At 47.6% G+C, this 22,422-nt stretch overlaps 1 protein-coding gene across 1 annotated transcript; it reads left to right on the top strand.

Moving 5' to 3' along the window:
- Positions 1-2,058: 2,058 nt before the first annotated feature.
- BNIP3 (BCL2 interacting protein 3) lies at positions 2,059-19,565 on the top strand. The gene is made up of 6 exons (XM_049854734.1): positions 2,059-2,306; positions 10,384-10,534; positions 11,228-11,312; positions 17,534-17,640; positions 17,718-17,867; positions 18,458-19,565. Exons 1-6 carry the CDS (start codon positions 2,261-2,263, stop codon positions 18,501-18,503), a joined length of 585 nt encoding a protein of 194 aa, XP_049710691.1. The 5' UTR covers positions 2,059-2,260; the 3' UTR covers positions 18,504-19,565.
- The last annotated feature ends 2,857 nt before the right edge of the window (positions 19,566-22,422 follow it).

Raw genomic sequence — 22,422 nt, 5'->3', positions numbered from 1 at the left:
CCACTGTTTACAACCTATTCTTCCAAGTTGGAGCCCTGGTGGCACAGTCGTTGAACATTCAGGTGCTAACCAAAAGGCTGGCAGTTCAAATCTACCAGCCGCTTCTTGGAAGTTCTATGGGACAGTTCTACTCTCTCCTGTAGTCACTATGAGTTGGAATCAAGTTGATGGCAATGGGTTTGGTTTTTGGTTTTGGTTCTTCCAAGTTAGCTCCTTTTCAGGTCCCTACACCCTACCTCCCTACACCATAGCTCTGCCAAAAGTTAAATTCCAACCCTCAAGAAAATCAGCACCTCTGGGGACTCCCTGCCTTCGAACCCAGTTCAATAATGAAAATATTTGGCGACTTACATGGACCAAGCACAGACTCCTCCCAAATACTGGACCAACTCTATTCCTGCTTCTAAATGCCTGGTTCTTCACCAACTACCTGCTCTCTATTGCCCCATCATATAGTGACAGTCCTATTCTCCACTGTTGCTATATAAAATAAAATCTCAAATTCATTTCTTAAAAAAACCTGCATATATGAGGTAAAGGGCAACAGAGATAATGAAAAGGGGTTAGTGAATCCTAAATTTAGGGACAGAGAACAGATTTACTTCAATGAAAGAGTCATAAAATGGGGTACATGTTACTCACAGATTGCTGGAGGGAATTGAGGAGGCACTGTTGTGCACGCTGGCATCAATTCTGACTCATAGGCAGGCACTATAGGACAGAGTGGAACTGCCCTATAGAGTCTCCTCGGCTGTAATCTTTACAGAAGCAGACCACCAGGTCTTTTCTCCTGGATGGGTTCCACAGGCCCACCTTTCCTTAGCAGCCCCAGCGCTGAAGCACTGGGCCACCAGGGCTCCAGGGGAGGGGCTGACAGATGGGAAATGGCCTGGGGGTGGACACAAGTGAAGGACTTCCAGAGGAGAGGGAGAGGAGACTGAGTGGAGAGGCATACATTTGAGGACGGGGGGCTAATGGGTACTCCCCAGTCCTGCTCGGCTGGGACATTCCAAAGTCCCTGTGCCGCAGACAGGGGTGTGTGTTGCGGTGGGGGTTAGGAAAGGCCCCGCGCAGGAGGCATTCCCAGGGAAGGCAGCTTTCCCAGTAGGGGAACCTGGGGGCACTGGGGGAGGCACCAGCCAGGAGTTGGTGTGTGCAAGGGGCTTCCTGGGAGGGACTCTACAATTCGTGTCTGTGTGAGCAAGCTGCTTTCTGTCCACGCAGCGCTGGATCGCGGCCTTCCAGAACACTCCGGGAACGGCCGGAGTACTCGAATGGAGACCCGCAGGCTGCGACCGATGGTCGGAGAGGAACGGCGGCTCCCGGACACCTCTCTCCACAGCCCCTTTCCTCCCCGCCTGATAGCTGGGGACAAGCCCTTTCAGGCGACACTTACAGCTCCGCTCCTGACAGGCTGGCAGAAGCCGCCGGGTGACCTGGGCCTCACCTCTGGGCCTCCTTCCTCCCCGGTGAACGAGGGTGGGCTGTCGGGGCCCTGCGCGGTCGGCAGCGCACCCTGGGACTCAGCTGCAGTCACTACCAGGTTGCTCGCCCTACCTGTGCCTCAGTTTCCACACTCTTAACACGGGAAACGGCTAGTTCTGGCCCAGAGAGGGCGGTGGGAGTCAGCGCGGCCATTACCGCGGCGGCGAGCGTTTGCTGCCCTGCTGCCGCTTTCCTTGGGGAGCAGGGACCCCAAACAGCTCGAGGCCCGCCTCGCGCACCGCCTGCGGCCCCACACGCCCCAACCACGCGCCCCAACCACGCGCCCGACCCTCCGCTCAGGCGCCGGCGTCGCAGCCCAAACCGAACGGGCGCGGCCACGAGGTCACGTGGCTCCGCGGCGCTCCGTCCGGCCCCGCCCCGCCCCGCCCCCGTCGGGAGCCGCGCCGCCCGTCCGCCTGTTTACCTCAGGCTGTCGCAATCGCGGGCGCAGGACCCGGATAGAGGCCGCCCGCGCCTCAGACTGCCGCCCCGCCCCCGCCCCCGCGCACGCGCCGCACGCGCCGCACGCGCGCAGGCCCCGCCCCGCGGCCAATCAGCGACGCAGCCGCTGAGTCCGTGGCAGCCCTGCCCCGCGCACTCAGTCCGTCAGTCCGTCAGTCCGTCAGCTGGCGGCGCAACAGGAACCTGCGAGACGCGCTGTGCAAGCGGCCAGGCCGACTCCCACTCCCCCGGCTCCAGCCCATCGGCCTAAGGCGCCGTCGCGACCCGCAGCCCGGCTCGTGGACCCGACCGGCCACAGCCGCTCTCCGGCGCCATGTCGCAGAGCGGTGTCCCCGGGCTGCAGGAGGAGAACCTGCAGGGTGAGGCCGCGTGGCGCGGAAGTCGGGGCGCAGTGTGTGTGGGGGCGTCGGGGGAGTCGGCCGAGGGGGCGGGGAAGTGGGGCTCGGGGGAGGCTCGGCAGAGGGCCGGGGCAGCGGGGCTCGGGGGAGGCTCGGCCGAGGGGGCCGGGGAGTGCGGCCCGGGGCCGCCCGGTTTCTGCAGGAGTTAAGGACTTGCAGCCCTCGGGGGCGCGGGGTTCTGGTGGGGTTTGTGTCCTGGAGCTTCCGAGCCGGGCAGGGACGGCTAGCGAAAGGCAAACCCCGCAGGTTTGCCGCTCGAGGAGATGCCGTGGTGCGCAGTGGGCTTTGCTAACGAGTGGACGTAGTTGCCATCTGGTGCTCCGGGGTGGGCTTCGGTTGTGGCTCGTCGAAGGGCAGGAACGAGCTGTGCTTCAGTGCCAGGCGGCGTGTTATCAGCCCAGCGCCCCCAGTTACGAACTGTGTCCGGCGCGTTCAAAAGAGGCCCTGCTGGAAACCGCCTTGGCGGGTGGGCGGCCCGTCCTGACCCCCCCCCGGGCGTCGCTGGCGGAGCCCCGCGGCGGGCGGTGTGGCTGGAGTTGCCTCTGGGGCGCCAGGGGCCTGATTGGCGACCGAGTCTGCAGGGTGGGTCCAAAGCTTGCTCGGCCTCCAAGAAGGCGGGGGTGGGGGGGACGGAATGAATCTGGGGTCAGGAGCTGACCACAAGTCTAAATTCTCCAGCTCAGGCCAACTTAAAATTTCTCCTTAAAGTAAAATCACCATTTAACGGATGAACCTAATAGTTTTAACATTTAATAGTTTAGGCCAATATTGGGTTAAAAAAAATAATAAACCTGTTGCCTGTGAGTTCATTCCGACTCACAGCGACCCTATAGGACAGAGCAGAACTGCCCCATAGGGTTTCCAAGGCTGTAAATCTTTACGGAAGCAGACTGCCCCTATCTGTCTGCCACGGAGCAGCTGGTGGGTTCCAACGGTTGACCTTTCAGTTAACCACCGCGCCACCAGGGCAACGCTGGGGCAACTGGCCTCTTTCCTTCTGGCCCTGTTGACATGATCCTGGGGGCCCCAGAGTTGGACTAGGAGACTGGTGTCTGCTGACCCTTGTACTCTCTGAAGCAAGAGTTGTCTAAACAAAACGAGCATGTAAATAAGCTTTGGAGAGGACTGTTGAAACCTCTGATCAAACCCTTCGGTTATTCATATAAATTACTGAGCTGCTAATTAAATTTTCATTTGTTCTGAAAACAAGAATTTACTGGGCAACACTTAATTAGCCTAATGCATTGTATGGTATGTATCTAAAAACTACAACCACACTTTAAAAAAATCTTGTAATTCATAGTATTGTTTTTAAAGTTAAATATTGACTAATTCCTTCTTTGAAACAGATGGAGTTTGTTTTTTTCTCTCTGTATTTTCTCATAAGATCCCAGGGATGTTTGCCTTCATCTTTTGCCCAGAAATCACCGATTTTCTAACCATCAAACTATTTTATTTCTGACATTGAATCTTTTACTTACTGATTCAGACCATCAGACCCCAAATTTACAGTCTCTGGAAGAGTCGCATGGGGGGTGGGTAGGGGCAGTTAGCTTGCCTGTTGGCTGTCTTATAAACCACACTGCTGAGTCTTTGGTGACACAGGATGGCCAGTTCAGGAGTTAAAAGGTTTTTGTTCTGCTTATTCTATAAAAAGATGGTTACATACAGTGGAAACTCATGTAAAGATTTTTTCGGCTGTTCCCTGAGTGTACGTGCAGCGGGACACTTGCTGGCCATCCAGCCCAGTGAGTCACGTGGGAATATAGAGCTGCCCTAACAAATGGGAATCTGGGCTTGAATCAGGTGCAGCTGAGGCAGCGCTTGTCCTGCTCTGTTCTGATTGGATTACCTCTTGTTTACCTCTCAGAAGCCCTGGTGGCACAGCAGTTAAGGTGCTCGGCTGCTAACCGAAATGTTGGAGGTTCAAAACCCACCAGTTGCTCCTGTAAAGATTTACAGCCTATGGGTTATTTCTACTCTGTTCTATAGGGTCACTCTGAGTCAGAATCGACTCAATGGCAGTGGGTTGGGGTGTTTTTGATGTTTACCTCTGAAGGGACAACGGAGGAACTTAGTAGCCAAACCCATAGACAGAACAGCAAACATCTCCCCCTAGGCTTATATCTTCCCAGAGGAGTGAATAGATAATAAAACTGATTGATCCATTCCCATTTTACCCCTTGGTCCTTTCCAGTCAAAGCTTTTGACTCGGGGGATATTTGAATTTGCATTTCTTTTTCTCCTTAGGTATATTACTATGCACAAAGGAGACAGAATTTTGTGACAATATTGTGCCCCAGTAGCATTTAGGGCAGGGTGGGGGTAGCCGTGGTGCATGACTTACTCCCCAGAAAAACCCACACATTTCAAAGCAGAGCTTCTCGAGAGAACATTTGCTCTGAGAAAGCAGAATTTAATGCCACAAGCTCCCAGCTTTTCACTTAATGCTGTATCTGCAGCTAGTCGGATGGTTCTGTTGTCATAGGCAACCCATCATGGGTGAACCTGTATGACAAGAAATAGAATTTGTATCTCTCTTGGAGAGAAATTATGGCATCTTGCAGTTTTAGAGCTGGAAGGGATTTCAAAGGTCTAGATTCTAACCCAACCTACATTTTACATATGGTCAAAATGAGACCCAGAGATTAAGTGACAGATAAATTTAGGAGGAAATTTACAAATAAGGCAGGCAACAATAATTAAGGGCACATCAAGGACTCTCCATGAAATGCCAGCACAGTGCTTTTGGAGCCTTCCACAGCACTAGCCCAACAAAATGAAGGTTGAGATGAACCAACTCCTGTTTGAAGCCAGTCACCTGAATCATTTACCAGTTGGGTTTATGTTCAAAAGTATTTGTCAGTTGAGTCTCTTTTGTACCTCTTCCAGATAACGTGAGAAGCTTTTAAATATAAAAAGAGCAATTTCCTAGAGCCTACTTTTCCTAGGGAAGAAGCCTTCTGTGTGATTTTGGTAGCTTTGGTTCTCTCCAGTCTTAGCCGCCCTTCTGCCTCAAGCTTTTCTTCTGTAATGCCACACAACATCATGGACATCCCTCTGTTCTGACATTTACCCCACTGTTTTGTAAATTGTTGGTGTGCTTGTCATTTCCCTAGTGGATCGTTTTCAACCCTGGCCTACATCGCTGTTAGCTTCTTCAGAATCTGTTTGCCTGGGCTCTACCCCAGCATTCCAAATCAGAATTTTCAGAGGAGGGTGGGGCCGGGCTTCTGAAAAATTTTGAAAAAGCACCACAGGCTAGTCCTCCTTCATAGCCAGGGTTGAGAAGTATCACTGCAGAGTTTGGTAGCCTTGAGAGCTGGGGCCCTGAGTTTACCCTGCACACAGGGCTGTGCCAGCTCTAGGCGCTTAACCAGTGTGTGCTGAGGACAGACTTCTGCCTTGGGATATATAGTGGACAGCGATGCTAGTATATTCCTGGAATTGGTCACAATAGAGGTAGGAACTGTTCTGAGCACTTAGATCACACACACACACACACACACACACACACAGCACTTAGATCACACACACACACACACACGTACGTCCCTGTGTGGTGCAGTGCTTAAGTGATCGGCTACTAACTGAAAGGTTGGTAGTTTGAACCCAACCAGAGGCTCCTTTGAAGAGAGGCCTGGCAATCTGATTCTGAAAGGTCACAACCAGGGAGCACGGTTCTGCTTTACAACACATGAGGTCGACAACTGGTTTCATTTACACACACCATAAAAAAAAAAATGCTTACTAACAAATAGGATAAATAAAACTATGAAATGGGTTGAGAACCCAGAAGTGAGGGGAAAGAAGAAAACAAGAAGACTATAAAATGATACCAGGAATGAGGATTTGCCTTGGAGAACAAACATTCCTTTCAAATAACCAAAGTTATTTGGAATATTGTGATCATGAGGAAGTTTTCTGGAGTTGTTAAGCAACTTTATACCCTGTCTTTCTTGCTAGAAAAGATTAACAATCTTAATAATTGTAAGATATAAGTAGATTGACAGCATACATTTTCATCTTCCAGTAAGTGTACTTTCTGTACATAGTAGAAGTAAGTCAACAATCAAACTCTTGTTCCGTATTAAATCATTCCTTGGAATAAAGCTTGTAAATCATTTTATGAGACAGCTTTAAAAGGCATGTACTTCTCTTCATGTAGATGGAGTTTTCCCCAAACTCCATTTATGCCAGGCAGCCCCATTATAGGGAACACTTTGGCTTAGGCAACTAAAGAGATCCAGGCCCAGAATCAAGTAACAAAGACTGAGCTTAGAAATATGGAACGGTGCCCAAAGCAGGGACTGTGTCATTGGTTCAGGCAACTAGGTCAGAGCTGGCTTGCTTGGGTGTCATCTTGAACTCCCAAGAAAGGAGGGGGGCTAGCAAAGGACTCATGTTTGAGCTTTTTGATGAGGGGCATCAATGTCAGGGTCCTTGGAAATGTAGTCAGCAGCCTTGGTGAAGATGTAATCAGATGTGCGGTTTCAGGAATGGTTTTGTGTATAAATAGCTCTGGAGTCATTTTAGCCTCTGCCGAGGTACAGAAGTGGAGTGGCTGGGCTTTCTTGTCCAGTGAGTTGCAGGCTCCAAGACAAACACACACTTTTCCTGGGCATTTATGATGCATGCTTGGGTAGGTCCAGGCCAATGTGGAGCAATTTGAGAGCTTAAGAAAAAAATCACGCATCGTTGGAAAACTTGGGGGTCATTTTGTTAGCAGTTAACTAGGAGGCTACTGATGATGTAAACTGCAAATCCACATTTCATACCTGGGCCTCGGTTAGCTTTTTTCTGACTCGTGACACATTCTGTGTGTGACTTACTGAGGCTGGGCTAGGACTCTGAGAAGAGACGCCTAGTGTGTTGGAGAACTGTGCAGTCTGCCTTGGCTCTCCAGCTAACAATGGAGTGATTAATAGTCTGCTTCCTTTTCCCCTGATTGCACAGCGTTGTATCATGCCATGTTGGTTTAAGGACGGAGTAGCAGCTCAGGGTGATTATTATTGTACTTAATAAAATTATAGTGACTACAAAATTAGTTTATTTTGTTTTTAAATTTTCAGCCTTTTGTAGTCTGCCCTTTCCCTCTCCCTACTGCAGTCCATCCTCCACGTGCCTCCAGATTGGTCTTTTTCAGACAGATTTGCTGTAGATAAACAGACTTGGGACACGAAGTAGAGAAACCATGGTAGGCCCAGAAATGAACCTATGACAAAGAGGCAGCACGGAGCAGAGTGGTAAAGACAGGCTCTTCAGTAAACAGTGCTGGGCAGCTTGATATCTGTACAGAAATACTTAATCTCTGTTTCAGATGGTACACAAAAACTAATTCCCAGTTGAGTTTTAGATCTCAATGTGAAAGTCAAAACAATAAAGGCTTTTAAAGGTAATATAGTAGATGCTGTGGTTAAGAGCTTGTCTGCTAACCAAAAGGTCAGCAGTTTGAATCCACCAGCTGCTCCTTGGAGATTCTACTCTGTCCTATAGGATAGCTATGAGTCAGAATTGACTCAATGGCAACAGGTTTTTACAGTAGATTATCTTCGTGACCTCAGTTTAGCAAAAGATTTCTTAAATAGGATCCAAAAAAAGCACTGAAACAAAAAGGAAGAGATGATAAACTTGACTGAATTAAAATCAAGAACTTCTGTTCATCAGGCCATTATTAAGAGAGTGAAAAGATAAGCCACAGGGTGCATGTTTATGCCGTAACACATGTAATTGAAGTAAGGCTTATATTTGGAATAGAGAACTCTTAGAAGGTAGTAACAGAAAGAATGACAACCCACCAGGAAAAAGAGTAAGAGATTTTAACAGCGTGTTCACAAAAGATGATATCCAAATGGCCAGTAAACTTCTGAAAAATCTGAGAAATATAAAATAAACCACACGATGCCACTGCACACCCACTAAGATGGCTAAAATTAGACTGATGATGCCAAGTGTTGGCATGGATGTGAAGCAGCAGACATTCACTCACTGGTTTGTAATTGGAGGTATTGTAAATTGGCACAACCGCATTGGATAACTTGCCACTTTCCAATGCCGTTAGAAAGCAGTGGTGGTTTCTAATAACACTGAACATAGATGTATTACTTTTAATCCAGCAGACCCAGTACTAGGAACATGCGACAGAAATGTGTGCACATTGTGGTAGGCCAAAAAATGTCCTCCCAAAAACATCCATGTCAGATCCCTGGACGTTGCGAATGTTACATTTGGAAAAAGGGTCTTTGCAGACGTGATTAAGTTAAGATCTTGAGAGCCATAATCCTGGATTATCCAGGTGGCCCTAACTGCCATCACAGGTGTCCTCCTAAGACAGAGGCAGAGGGAGCCCCCCCGCCCCCCCACACACACGGGATAAGGCAACGTGAAGATGGAGGCAGAGACTGGAGACGTGAAGCCTCAGTTGCGAGTCCTGCAGCCACCAGAAGATGGAAGAGGCAGAAGCAGATTCTTCCTCTGGAGGGAATGTGGCCCTGCTGACCCCTCGATTTCAGACTCTGGGCCTCCCCAGCTGTGAGAGAATACATTTCTCTCGTTTTAAGCCATCAATTTTGTGTAATGTTGGAGCAGCCACAGGAAGTGAATGTACACATGTATGCCACGAGACAAGAATGTTTATATAAGCATTATCTGGAGGTAGTAGCTACAAACTGGAAGCAACCCAAGTATCTCACGGTTGGATGGGTAAATCATGGCGTAGTCGTACAGTGAAATTCTATATAGTAGCAACAACCACCACAAAAAGATAAGTATGACAACATGGATGAAGCCCATAGACATTTTGTGGCCCCCTGTGGTACATAAGATTGTGGGAACCTTTGAGTTTTGTCCCTGGCCCTACCAGCCTTCTCAGCCTCACTGCCCCCACCTCAGCCCCTCGGAACCTTATTCTTGCAGCACCTCCTGGACATCTCTCCGGTTAGGGTTTGTGTCTGTCCCACTCTGTGCGAATTGTCTGTTCTCCCTTTCTCTTCATCTTTCAGCCCCACCCCTACAGAGGCCATGCCACAGCCCCTCCTCCCCCTGCATTGTAGCTCCGTGTGTCCCCTGTGGAAGGTCTCCCTTAAGCAGGCAGGCCCCTCTGTCTTCTGCGTAGCACATCTATACAACATCATTAATGGCAGGACCAGAGTAACTCCAGATAGCGGTGCTCAGAGACAAGGCTGGCTTCCTGTAGTGATGGCTTTCACTGTAGGTTTTTTGGAGGGGTGGCTTTTTCTTGTGTGTTATATTTAAGTGGATGGCCTGATGGTAAGACAGTTCTCTGAATCTATAAATCTATCTGGACAGAATCAATTTGGGATACCTAGTAACAAGTATCAATTTTTAATATAATAAAAAATGTTGATTTTAACTTTCTATAAAGAATTGGCTAAATGAATGCCCTGCTTGAGCTATAGATTGCTGTGGTTAATCAAGTTATCTGATTGCAGCGTAGTCAGAAATTACTTTTGTTCTAGTCAATGTATTAATCTGATTTCCTGTCTCAATAAAAACAGAAGAGCAGTCACAGATGTGAATTTTGGAGGGCGTCAGGGTCAGTGTGTGATGCTAGTATGTAAAATAATGTGGTAAAATAGAGTTTAAACCTTTTTTTTTTTTTAACTCCCTTAAGCTTTTGTATAAGGTCACTATGAGTCGGAATCGACTCGACAGCATTGGGTTGACATGAGGCTTTTTCTTCTAAAAGTTTAGTGCAGAAAAATCTGAGTAACTGGATTCTGATCGATCCAGTACATTACTGAACATCTGCCTGGTATCAAGGAATCATAAGAGATAAACAGATGAATTGTTTCAGCACCAAAGGGGCTTGCCCCCGTACCTAGGAAGGGGAGGACAAGTGTTCCAGTTACCGTAGTACAAGGTACCAGAAGTGGCCAAGCAGTGTGTTACGGTGTGGTTAAAAGAGATGGCTCACGGTGTGCTCTGCTGCTGGTGCCTCTTGGGAATGGGAGGGTGGGCCAGACTTCAAAGTGGACACAGGTGATTCCAGCCATGCCTTTCATCTTATCCTCAACAGGCTCTTGGGTGGAACTGCACTTCAGCAACAACGGGAATGGGAGCAGTGTCCCAGCCTCGGTTTCTGTTTATAATGGTGACATGGAAAAAATACTGCTGGACGCCCAGCACGAGTCTGGAAGGAGCAGCTCCAAGAGCTCCCACTGTGACAGGTAGGGTGGGCAGCAGCCTGTGTGGCGGCACTGGCTTTCTGAGTAGACAGGCAGCGCCCTTTGAGTGCATGCTGAAGCCGTACAGATGGGTGGGTTTCTTCTCCGTGCAGGCCAGATTAGAGTCGTTCTTGCACACAGGGACCCCTGCCCTCTAGTGGGAGAAGGTGACCTGGGGCTTAGTCTATGCAGGGGTCATGCTCAGGCTCAGGAGCAAGCAGCACAGTCCACCTCCTAGTGCCCCATCACATCAGCTAGCTTTCTGACATTGGGTGTCCTGACCTCAAGTTAGACATTACTTTGCGCACCTCAGCAGTGATGGTTTGCACCGGCTGGGGTAGGGATCTGGGGGGCAGCCCTCCAAGTGACGCGAACTCAGGCAGGATGGCTGAGTCAAGGCCAGAGGCCAGACTCTCAGAGGCTGTGTAATAGTAACACGTGGCTGAGAATGCCAGCCTTCCGCCGGTAGTGCCTTTCCCCTGCAAGATGAGCCTGCAGACTCCAGTCATGCATAACTGCAGACGGTCAGAACCTGAGAAATAGACTGGTCCTTGCCTGGTGCTGGGTGGAAGGGGATACACGTCCTCTTCCCTGAGGGGACATTTCCCTGCCTTTGGGGCTTTTGCTTTCTAATGCTAGAAAGCCCACTAACTGAGGTGTTCTGCTCTTCCCACTCTTATCCACACCATTATCAAGCCCACCTCGCTCACAGACACCGCAAGATACGAACAGAGCTTCTGAGGCAGATACACATAGCATTGGGGAAAAGAACAGCTCTCAGGTAAGCCAGGTGTAAATGTCTGTGATCTGTTTGTACAGTAATGTTTTAAATGTAGTGGGGTAACAGCTGGGTTTTAGAGTCTCTCCTTTTTTAAATAAATATGTGGGGTGGGGACATCCCCACAGCATGGGCTTCACATTGAGCTTGGAGCAGGACATGTAGTGGGGACCTTCTCTGCTCCCTAGGGGTACGTGGAGGGGAGAGAAGGGGGAGCCTGGAGAGGCGGTGAGCTGCCACAGGCAGGTGACTGTGAACAGGGGAGAGAAGGGGGAGCCCGGAGAGGCGGTGAGCTGCCACAGGCAGGTGACTGTGAACAGGGGAGAGAAGGGGGAGCCTGGAGAGGCGGTGAGCTGCCACAGGCAGGTGACTGTGAACAGGGGAGAGAAGGGGGAGCCTGGAGAGGCGGTGAGCTGCCACAGGCAGGTGACTGTGAACAGGGGAGAGAAGGGGGAGCCTGGAGAGGCGGTGAGCTGCCACAGGCAGGTGACTGTGAACAGGGGAGAGAAGGGGGAGCCTGGAGAGGCGGTGAGCTGCCACAGGCAGGTGACTGTGAACAGGGGAGAGAAGGGGGAGCCTGGAGAGGCGGTGAGCTGCCACAGGCAGGTGACTGTGAACAGGGGAGAGAAGGGGGAGCCTGGAGAGGCGGTGAGCTGCCACAGGCAGGTGACTGTGAACAGGGGAGAGAAGGGGGAGCCTGGAGAGGCGGTGAGCTGCCACAGGCAGGTGACTGTGAACAGGGGAGAGAAGGGGGAGCCTGGAGAGGCGGTGAGCTGCCACAGGCAGGTGACTGAACAGGCTACTGGTGCCACTTTCCTCCGAGTATCTGAAGGCTCTTGGGAGAGCACGGCATTACCTACATGGCCATTCAGGGCCACTCCATCATTGTGATTGGGGTTCTGATTCCTGGGCTCTTTCCTCGTTAGACATTGTAGTTGCTTGCCAGAAATTAGATCCGAGGCTTTTCCTAACATCCAGTTGCTAGCTGGTACCTGGGCAGTTAAGCACTAGTAGCTAATTGCGACACTGGACACCATTTTTCTAACATTCGCTCAACAGACGTTGACTGGAGGGTTCATGTCAAGCTGTTGGCTAGTTGTGGGGCCACGAAACCTTCTGTTGGCTGGAGTTTATGACAGTGCACCTGGGGCTGTTGCCTTGATTTATCGTGTTTCTTTTCCATTGTACTCCTGCGTAGATGTTGAGCAGTGACCAGTATCTTGCTCAGTTTAGCAACAGTGCTCAGCGTGATATTTTAGATGCACAGTACCTTTTCCTGGGCATCTTGTAATAATCATGATAACATGAACAGCCGAATTTTCCCTCCTATTTATTGAAAGCCATCCTAGCAAAGTCTGGTCTCACAGTCGGTACCTCACAGTCACTCTGCCTCCTCTGCTTGTGTCCCATGAGGCCTGTGAACGAGTCACTTCATGAACCAGGATCAGCAAAAAGCTGATTGCCGTGAGGCGGAGGCCAGGTCAGGTATATCTCCACCTTCCCATTTCCCGCTTCTCCATCAGTTCCGACACCAGTCGCTCCCCTCACGGTACTCTGTGCTTCTCTGCAAGTGCTTTTCTGCAGGGTTTGGTTCCTTGCAACAGCCACACCGAACTCCCACAACCCAGAGTGGTATGGTTTGTTAGGGAAATAACAGGCTGCAAGTGAGGATCAGCATTAGGAAGCACACAAGCCAGGTCTGGAAGGTCCCTGGATTGGAAAGCACATTCCTCCATTCTTCAGGCTAGGTCAGCTTCTGACCAGGAGAGCTGTCGGAGCAAAAAGGCTCATGGAGTAGATAAGCTCTCCATTGGAACAGCTCTGGGACTGCTCTCAACCAGCTCCGTTGCCTTCTTCCAGTGACCAGTGGGCAAGGCTTCTCTGCTGGGTAGCTGCCTTCCCTGTCATGCAGGCCTCAGCTTTTGGCCTCTCTGCTGCTTACTGGCCCAGCTCATGGCCAGTGTAGCAGCTTCACGACCACTTGGCTCTTATAGGGCTCTCTTCCTCTGCCTTCCCAGCCCTTAGCCAGTAAACTAGATCTCTAAAACCTTTGCATTTCATCCATTTACATATTCTGGTCCTCAGATCCTGCTCAGTTATAAGGTGGGGCCTCTTTCACCAGACCAGAGTTCAGCCAATCCTCAATTACCCATAAAGTCCATCTACTCAGGCTTTGTTAATTATCAAACAAAAGGATCAAGCCCTCAGGTTGTTTACAGCTTACCCAGGAAAAGTTCCTCAACCCTAGGACTCCACTGGGTAAAAGTAACAAACCCTCTGGAGTAGAAAACAGCCTGGGCGCCCCCTCCCCACAAGTTGTTTTGCCAAAGAAGTAGGGCAAAGGTAACAACTGCACAGGCCTCCAGCACTTCTCTCCCACCCAAAGAGCCCAGCGCTCCCGAAGCATCCAGAGCATACCTGGCTGTTGGGAGGCCTTTGTGCTGGAGACCTGGCCATGGGCATGCTCCAAGACCAGCCTGGTGCATATGCTTAGCTGGTTTCGTACTATATTCTAGAATGTTTCCTTTTTTTTTTTTTTTTTTAAGTTTTTTTCCCCCCTTGATTTTAAGAGTAATTATTTGCTCAGGTAAAGAGTTTTGAAAATGCAAAAACGTAAAAAGGTAAAAACCCTTACAATCCCACTTTCTAAAGAGAGTCCCTTGAATTAGTGTGTTAGGTTGTCTCTATTATTAGATTGTCTCTATTATACAACTTTTAAAATCTGAGGTCATATGCTTTTTTTCTCTTACTGTACCATGAAAGCAGTTTTGTTTCTAAACATGCTTGATATACAGTATTCCGTTTACTTAGCTGGTGCTGTTCGCTGCCCCTGAGTCTGTTCCAACTCACAGTGACCCCATGTACAACAGAACAGAACACTGCCCGGGTCCAATACCATCCTCTCAATCACTGCTGGGTTTGAGACCATTGTTGCAGCTACTGTGTCAGTCCATCTCATTGAGGGTCCTTCTCTTTTTTGCTGACCCTCTACCAAGCATAATGTCCTTCTGTAGGGGTTGGTCCCTCCTGATAACATGTCCAAGTATGTGAGATGAAGTCTCCCCATTCTTGCTTCTAAGGAGCATTCTGGCTGGACCTCTTCTAAGACAGATTTGTTCGTTCTTTTGGCAGTCAAAATGTTCAGTATCTTCACCAACACCATAATTCAAAGGCGTCAGTCCTTCTTTGGTGTTCCGTATTCATTGTCCAGCTTTTGCACGCATATGAGGCAATTGAAAACACCATGGCTTAGGTCAGGCACACCTTAGTCCTCAAGGTGACATCTTTGCTTTTGAACACTTAAAAGAGGTCTTTCGCGGCAAATTTGTCCAATACAGTGCATTGATTTCTTGAATGCTGCTTCCATGGGTGTTGATTGCAGATCCAAGTAAAATGAAATCCTTGACAACTTCAGTCTTTTCTCTGTTTATCATGATGTTGTTTATTGGTCCGCTTCTGAGGATTTTTGTTTTCTTTACGTTGAGATGTAATCCATACTGAAGACTGTGGTCTTTGATCTTCATCAGTAAGTGCTTCAAGCCTTCTTCACTTTCAGCAAACAAAGTTGTGTCATCTGCATATTGCAGGTTGTTAATAAGTCTTCTTCCAATCCTGATGCTGCATTGTTCTTCATATAGTGCAGCTTCTCAGATAATTTGCTCGAAATGCAGACTGAATAAGTATGGTGAAAAGATATAACCCTGACACATACCTTTATTGATTTTTAAAATCCCCTTGTTCTGTTCAAACGACTGCTTCTTGATCTATGTACAGGTTCCTCATGAGCACAATAAAGTGTTCTGGAATTCCCATTCTTCGCAGTGTTACCCATAACTTGTTACGATCCACACAGTTGAATGCCTTTTCATAGTCAATAAAACACAGGTAAATATCTTTCTGGTATTCTCTGCTTTCAGCCAAGATCCATCTGACATCAGTAGTGATATTCCTCATTCCCTGTCCTGAATGTGGCCTGAATTTCTGGCAGTTCCCAGCAGTGCACAGCTGCAACTGTTTTTGAATTCAGGAAAATTTACTTGTGTGTGATATTGACGCCATTGTTGGATGATTTCTGCATTCCACTGGATCACTTTGCTTTGGAGTGGACACATCTGTGAATCTCATCCAGGAGCTGTCTTCCAAATTTCTTGGCATAGACGAGTTAAGTGCTTCCAGCACTGCATCCATTTGCTGAAATATCTCAGCTGGTATTCCATCAGTTCCTGGAGCCTTGTTATTTTGCCAACACCTTCTTCCTTCAGTACCGTTGGTCCTTGATCATATGCTACCTCCTGAAATGGTTGAACATCTACCAATTCTTTTTGGTACTGTGACTCTGTATTCCTTCCATCTTCTTTTGATGCTTCCTGGGTAGTTCAGTATTTTGCCCATAGAATCCTTCAATATTGTAACTCAAGGCTTGAATTTTTTCTTCAGTTCTTTCAGCTTGAGAAGTATCAAGCGTGTTCTTCCCAGTTGGTTTAAGTCTAGGCGTTTGCACATTTCCTTATAATGCTTTGTCTTCTTGAGTCACCCTTTGAAATTTTCTGTTCAGCTCTTTTACTTCATCATTTCTTCCATTTGGTTTAGCTACTCTGTGTTCAAGAGCAAGTTTGAGAGTCTTTTCTGAATCCATTTTGGTCTTTTTTTCCTTTCCTGTCTTTTAGTGACCTTTTGCTTTCTTCATGGTCTTTGGTCATTAGTATTGAATATGTCAAATCTATTCTTGAGATGGTCTTCTAAATTCAGGTGGGGTATACTCAAGGTTGTATTTTGGCTCTTGTGGACTTGCTTTAATTTTCTTCAGCTTCAGTTTGAACTCGCATGTGAGCAACTGATGGTCTGTTCTGTAGTCAGCCCCTGGCCTTGTTCTGACTGATGATAGCGAGCTTTTCCATTGTCTCTTTCCACAGATGTAGTTGATTTGATTCCGTGTATTCCATTTAGTAAAGTCCACGTGTGTAAGTCACCATTTATGTTGTTGAGAAGAGGTATTTAAGAGGTTGTTTTGCAAAATTCTGTCATGCAATCTTGGGGATCATTTCTATCGTTCGACTTTTGATCCTTCTTTGTTACCAACTCTCGCATTCCAGTCACTAGCAATTATCAATGCATCTTGATTCCATGTTTGATCAATTTCAGACTGTAGAAATTAGTAAAAAGTCTTCAATTTCTTCATCTTTGGCATTAGTGGTTGGTGCGTAAATGTGAATAATAGTCATATTAACTGGTCTTCCTTGTGGGTGTACAGATATTATCCTGTCACTGACAGCATCTTATTACAGGATAGATCTTGAAATGTTCTTTTCGACGATGAATGCGATGCCATTCCTCTTCAATTTGCCATTCCTGGCATAGTAGACCATATGATTGTCCGGTTCAAAATGGCCAATACCAGTCCATTTCAGCTCACTAAGGCCTAGGATATTGACCTTCAAGTGTTCTATTTCATTTTTGATTGCTTCTAATTTGCCTCGTCTCATACTTCGTACATTCATGTTCTGATTATTAATGGATGTTTGCAGCTGTTTATTCTCATTTTGAGCTTTGCTACATCAGCAGATGAAGGAGGTCCAGAAAGCTTTGCTCCATCCACGTCATTCAGGCTGTCTTTACTTGGAGGAGGCAGCTCTTCCCCATCCGTATTTTGCGTGTCTTCCAACCTGGTGGGCTCGTCTTCTGGTACTGTATCAGACAGCGTTCTGCTGCTATTCATAAGGTTTTCACTGGCCAGTTTTTTCAGAAGTGGACCGCCAAGTCCTTCTTCCTAGTCTTAGTCTGGAAGCTCCATGGAAACCTGTCCACCAAGGGTGTCCCTGCTGGTATTTGAAATACCGGTGGTACAGCTTCCAGTGTCACAGCAACACACAAGCCCCCACGGTGTGACAGACCAACAGATAAGCGGTACTTCTTCCCTGTTTTGGGCCCCTTAGAATGTTCTCATTTTAATCTGTTGTAGCCAGCACTGCCCCAACATCTTTGCTCCCCCTTCAGATTATGTCCTTGGGCAAAGACAGATGTGCACAGGGAGAACAGTACTCCAAGGGCTCCGTGTCCTCAAGGGGACCCCAGTGAAGCCTCCACTCCCTGCTGCCCTGCAGCCTGAGCCAGAGAGCGGGGTACATCTGTGGACTCAGCTCACTAACAGTGTCATCCCATGCCCGGCTGAAGGCACAGATGCAGTAGGTTGATCTACTTTTAACTTCACATGCACTTTTCCGTAGTCTGAAGAAGACTATATTGAGAGAAGGAAAGAAGTGGAAAGCATCCTGAAGAAAAACTCAGACTGGATATGGGACTGGTCAAGTCGGCCCGAAAACGTCCCCCCCAAGTGAGTCTGTTTCTCACATCACGATCTTGCTTTGACACAGGAAACTCAGACTAAAATGCTCGTCCCTTCTGCCCTAGGGAATTCCTCTTCAAGCACCCAAAGCGCACAGCCACTCTCAGCATGAGAAACACGAGCGTTATGAAGAAAGGGGGCATCTTTTCGGCAGAATTTCTGAAGGTTTTTCTTCCATCTCTGCTGCTCTCGCATCTGCTGGCCATTGGCCTCGGGTCAGTGACATGTCACCACACAACCACTGCATGCCACACCTGGGGGTAATCCCACCAGCTGCCGTCGCATCGACCCAACTCATGGTGCCCCCACGTGGCAGAGTAGAACTCTGCTCCGTAGGGTTTTTGGTGGCTGATTTTTTGGAAGTAAATCACCAGGCATTTCTTTCAAGGGGCTTCTGGGTGGACTTGAACCTCCAACCTTTTGATTAGCAGCCAAGCACGTCAGCTGTGTGCACCACACGGGGACTCAAAAAGTAGGAAAGGAACACGTTCCCCATGGCAATGATGCTTAGGTGGGCTAGTCTCCTGCCTTGTACAGGTATTTGGTGCGCTGTACTGTGAAAACCAGAGCACAGTTGGGTGTCTCTAAATTAGATTAAAATACGCATTGATGAAGCATAAAAAGCTTGTTAAAAGACTGCAGATAGGTTCATTACAAAAATTTTAAAAATAGGTATTTTTAAAATTAGCCCCTAAGCTGTTAAATGCTTTCCCATAAGCTGTCAGCAGTCAGCTGCCATCTCAGCTCTGGGAATACTCAGTAATCTGAGAGACCACGCTAACTGCTCCTTGCTTTTTCTCTGAAGGATCTACATTGGAAGGCGCCTGACCACCTCAACCAGCACCTTCTGATGAAGACAGGAATCAGCTTTGTTCACAAGTGGGGATTCTGAATTTACCACAGAGCCAACTGAAGAGAGCTTGATCCTGGGTGGCTGCACAACGGGTGTTTGTCTGTCCTGGAAACGCTGTGTTCTCAGTTAGTGCTACTGAAGAGTGACACCAGAACCACACTAACCCGTGATCACGCCTGTGGGTCAGGGAATGAGCATGTCAGACTGGTTGTATCTACTGCAATAGCTGGTAGTAAAATTTTCTTTGGATGTTATACCTGAATATAAATAGTTTTAACATATGAGTCACGATGTATGTAGTACTTTAACAAATTATCTGGGACTGTAGTTCAGTTCAAGCTGTATTTCAGAAGAACGAATGATGTCGATAGGAAAACTACTACATTACGGGGCTTGTCCAGAGTTAAGTATTGTGGCCTTATGTTCGTACGGTAGTGCAGAAAACACCTTATGCTTAGTAATTTAAGTGGATGCAGGCTGTGGACTGCAGACTGCAGTTAGCTATGCTGATTGTTCTTTGTTAAGCAAGAAATCGAAAACCGAGGTGGGAACTCCTGTACAGCTCACACGCTAAACTGCTCTGGCTCTGGCGGTATGCTGACTTAAACCTCGGACTATAAGTAACCACCCTGGACCATCGGTTTTCTGTCCAGGGTCCCTGCTCAGTAGATTCTCTCCTCTTCACTCTAGATCCCCCATTTCACCTCACCCTTCCTGCTGACCTTTGTGTGCTCTGAGAATCGGCTTCATGCTAAGTAAGCCAATCTGTGTGTCTACCCTGAACGACTGGAAAGAGAAAAATAAACCTTTGCCAAACCCTTCACAGATTAACTGTACTGACATATGGTTTAAAGCCAAATGTCATAAACGCTTTTTGATTAAACCAGGCCTGTTCCCCACTGTTGCACTGTTTATCTTTTCTACGGCAGGGTTTTTTAAAGGCCACCTCTTTGATGTACTGTGTATATGCTAGCCTGTATTTGTCTCACTTTTCCACATTTAATTTAGTATTTGTGTTAAAAATAAACCTTAACGTTTCATTTTTAAAATCTTTGTTTATATTTAAACGATTACCCTGGAAGCAGCAGCTCTTTCATTGGTAGAAGCCCGGTGGAGCGGCACCACCTGCTGCTTGTAATTCAGCTGGGAGGAGAGCACTGAAGTCACGGGGAGCGCGCTGGTCAAGCGGAACGCCTTTTTATTTGAGAGCAAATAGGAAGTAGTTTGTCTTACATCAGAAATGGTGTTTTGCTCCTGTACAGTTGCTGAGCCGTATCATGGTGATGGGGCTGTACTTGGCCATCCGAGCAGGTGACGGGCCATCGAGGTTTCATCCCTCTGTGCTCCCTGTTTGAATATCACTCAGGTGCCTGGGCTGCAGGGCAAGGCCAGTCACATCTGTCTCTCTTTGACAGCGTCAGCTGAGTGCTTGGTGGAACCAGCTGGGGGTACTAAGCTCTATCACTACCCAAGTACTTTACAGACATGTGATGTGAAGACCAGTACTCTCGAGGCTTTTCCCACCAGGCCGTAATACTACAGTGGACTACATATATATAATACACTTACATCCTTCAGGTGCAGTAATGGTAATGCATGGAGTTGAGGCTTTTTAAACAGCTTTTGCAAATAGCCCTTGTTTCTATTCTTGATACAAATAACTGCCCACACCATCATACTAAAACCCAAAACCCAGTGCTGTCGAGTCGATTCCGACTCATAGCGACCCTACAGGACAGAGTAGAACTGCCCCCAAAGAGTTTCCAAGGAGTGCCTGGTGGATTTGAACTGCCGACCCTTTGGTTAGCAGCCGTAGCACTTAACCACTACGCCACCAGGGTTTCCAAAACCAAAGCTGTTGCGGTTGAGTCGATTCCAACTCATAGCGACTATCATACTAAGTACAAAATGCTTAACACGATCCAAATAATTTGGACTTTTAGAAGAAATTGGCACTTGGCTCCTACTTGTAATGTGGTTTCCTGTTCCTGACGCAATTTGTGCTAAGCACTGACAGTGGGGTGTGGGTAGTAGGCATTTATTTCCCTCCCCGCCCAGAAATGCTGTGTGCCACTCAATCAGCAGCAAACATTTATTCAGACATTCTGACTAGAGTGTCTTTTTCTGAAGCACTGATGCATTTCAGGAGCAGAACTTTAAAAACGAAATTTTAGCCCCTGCTCTTGAGAGAAGCAGCCCTGGTGCCCCAGGGCTGACTGAGAGGTCGGCGGTTTGAACCCACCAGGCGCTCCACAGGAGAAAGACCTGTCGATCTGCTGTCTTAGAGGCCGCAGGCTACAAGACCCTACGGGGCAGTTCTACTCCACAACGTGGGGTCGCTGTGAATTGGAACCCGTGGTATCAATGACAGCCTTGGGATCAAGACTGAATATACTACTGCCAGGAGGCTGGCCATGTCCTGCGGCCTCCAGCACTCCCCTGTGTCTGCTGTGGCCATGCTGGCCTTTCGCTCCCTTGTCCCTTGCCCCCAGGTGATGCTGATAGTGATCTGCGAGCCATACTTTGAGTAGCAAAGACAGAAGCACTGAGACTAACACTCCTTGGCTCTCAGATTAAATGAAATGTTTTAACGGCCAAAGAATGAGACTGCCGTTAAACATTTCAAAAACAGCGCAGGCAAGGCAACAGTGGGCCAGCACTGGATTTTACATGCAGCCAGGCTCTCATGCAGGTATCAGCGTGATAGAAACATTTTCAGCAGAAAAGAAATGATGGAATTCTGCAACCATGAACCCTTCCGGTGGAATCTACTAAAGGCTGAGCTTCATCCAGACAACAGCTGGGAAAGTGTTGGCTAAAGGACTCGGGGTGGACACTGAATATCTGTACATGTAGATCTAGGATCAAAAGGTGAGAAAGGGATGGAAGGAAATGTACAAATGTTCTGTTACAACAAAGTAGAAACAATGCCACTAAAGAGTGGGAAGCAATGACAGTTATAAAAAGTAACGATAAAGCCATTACATATCAGAACCTATAGGATAGATTTAAAGCAGTATTCAGAGAAAATAAAGATAATAAAAGGGGAAAAAAAATGAACTACCCCACTCAAGAAAGGCGATCCAACCGAATGCAGAAATTATAGAACAATATCATTAATATCACACGCAAGCAAAGTTTTGCTGAAGACCATTCAAAAACGGCTGCAGCAGGATATTGACAGGGAACTGGCAGAAATTCAGGCCGGTTTCAAAAGAGGACGTGGAACCAGGGGTATTACTGCTGATGTCAGACGGATCCTGGCTGAAAGCAGAGGATACCAGAAGGATGTTTACCTGTGTTTTACTGACTATGCAAAGGCATTCAACTATGTGGACCGTAACAAATTACAGATAACTTTGCGAAGAATGGGAATTCCAGAACACTTAATTGTGCTCATGAGGAACCTTTACGTAGATCAGGAGAGAGTTGTTAGGACAGAACAAGGGATACTGATTGGTTTAAAGTCAGGAAAGGTGTGCGTCAGGGTTGTATTCTTTCACCATACCTACTCAATCTGTATGCTGAGCAAATAATCTGAGAAGCTGGACTATATGAAGAAGAATGAAGCATCAGGATTGCAGGAAGACTCTGTAACAACCTGCGTTATGCAGATGACACAACCTTGCTTGCTGATAGTGAAGAGGACTTGAAGCATTTACTAATGAAGATCAAAGACCACAGCCTTCAGAATGGATTACACCTCAACATAAAACAAAGATCCTCACATCTGGACCAATGAGCAACACTGCGATAAGCGGAGAAAAGACTGAAGTTGTCAAGGATTTCATTTTACTTGGATCCACAATCAACAGCCATGGAAGCAGCAGTCAAGAAATCAAAAGACGCATTGCATTGGGTAAATCTGCTGCAAAGGACCTCTTCAAAGTGTTGAAAAACAAAGAAGTCAACTTGAA

The sequence above is a fragment of the Elephas maximus genome, chromosome 16 (assembly GCF_024166365.1).
Source record: "Elephas maximus indicus isolate mEleMax1 chromosome 16, mEleMax1 primary haplotype, whole genome shotgun sequence".
NCBI lineage: Eukaryota > Metazoa > Chordata > Mammalia > Proboscidea > Elephantidae > Elephas > Elephas maximus.
The sequence above is the reverse complement of the archived record's forward strand: the minus strand, read 5'-3'. Positions and strand labels throughout refer to the sequence as shown.

Bases quoted from the DNA above. Each gene is read 5' to 3' on its own strand.
- BNIP3 (XM_049854734.1), top strand. From the start codon at position 2,261: ATGTCGCAGAGCGGTGTCCCCGGGCTGCAGGAGGAGAACCTGCAGG. The intron at 10,535-11,227 runs GTAGGGTGGGCA...ACCATTATCAAG, and splicing joins AAGAGCTCCCACTGTGACAG to CCCACCTCGCTCACAGACAC. The intron at 17,868-18,457 runs GTCAGTGACATG...TTTTCTCTGAAG, and splicing joins CTGCTGGCCATTGGCCTCGG to GATCTACATTGGAAGGCGCC.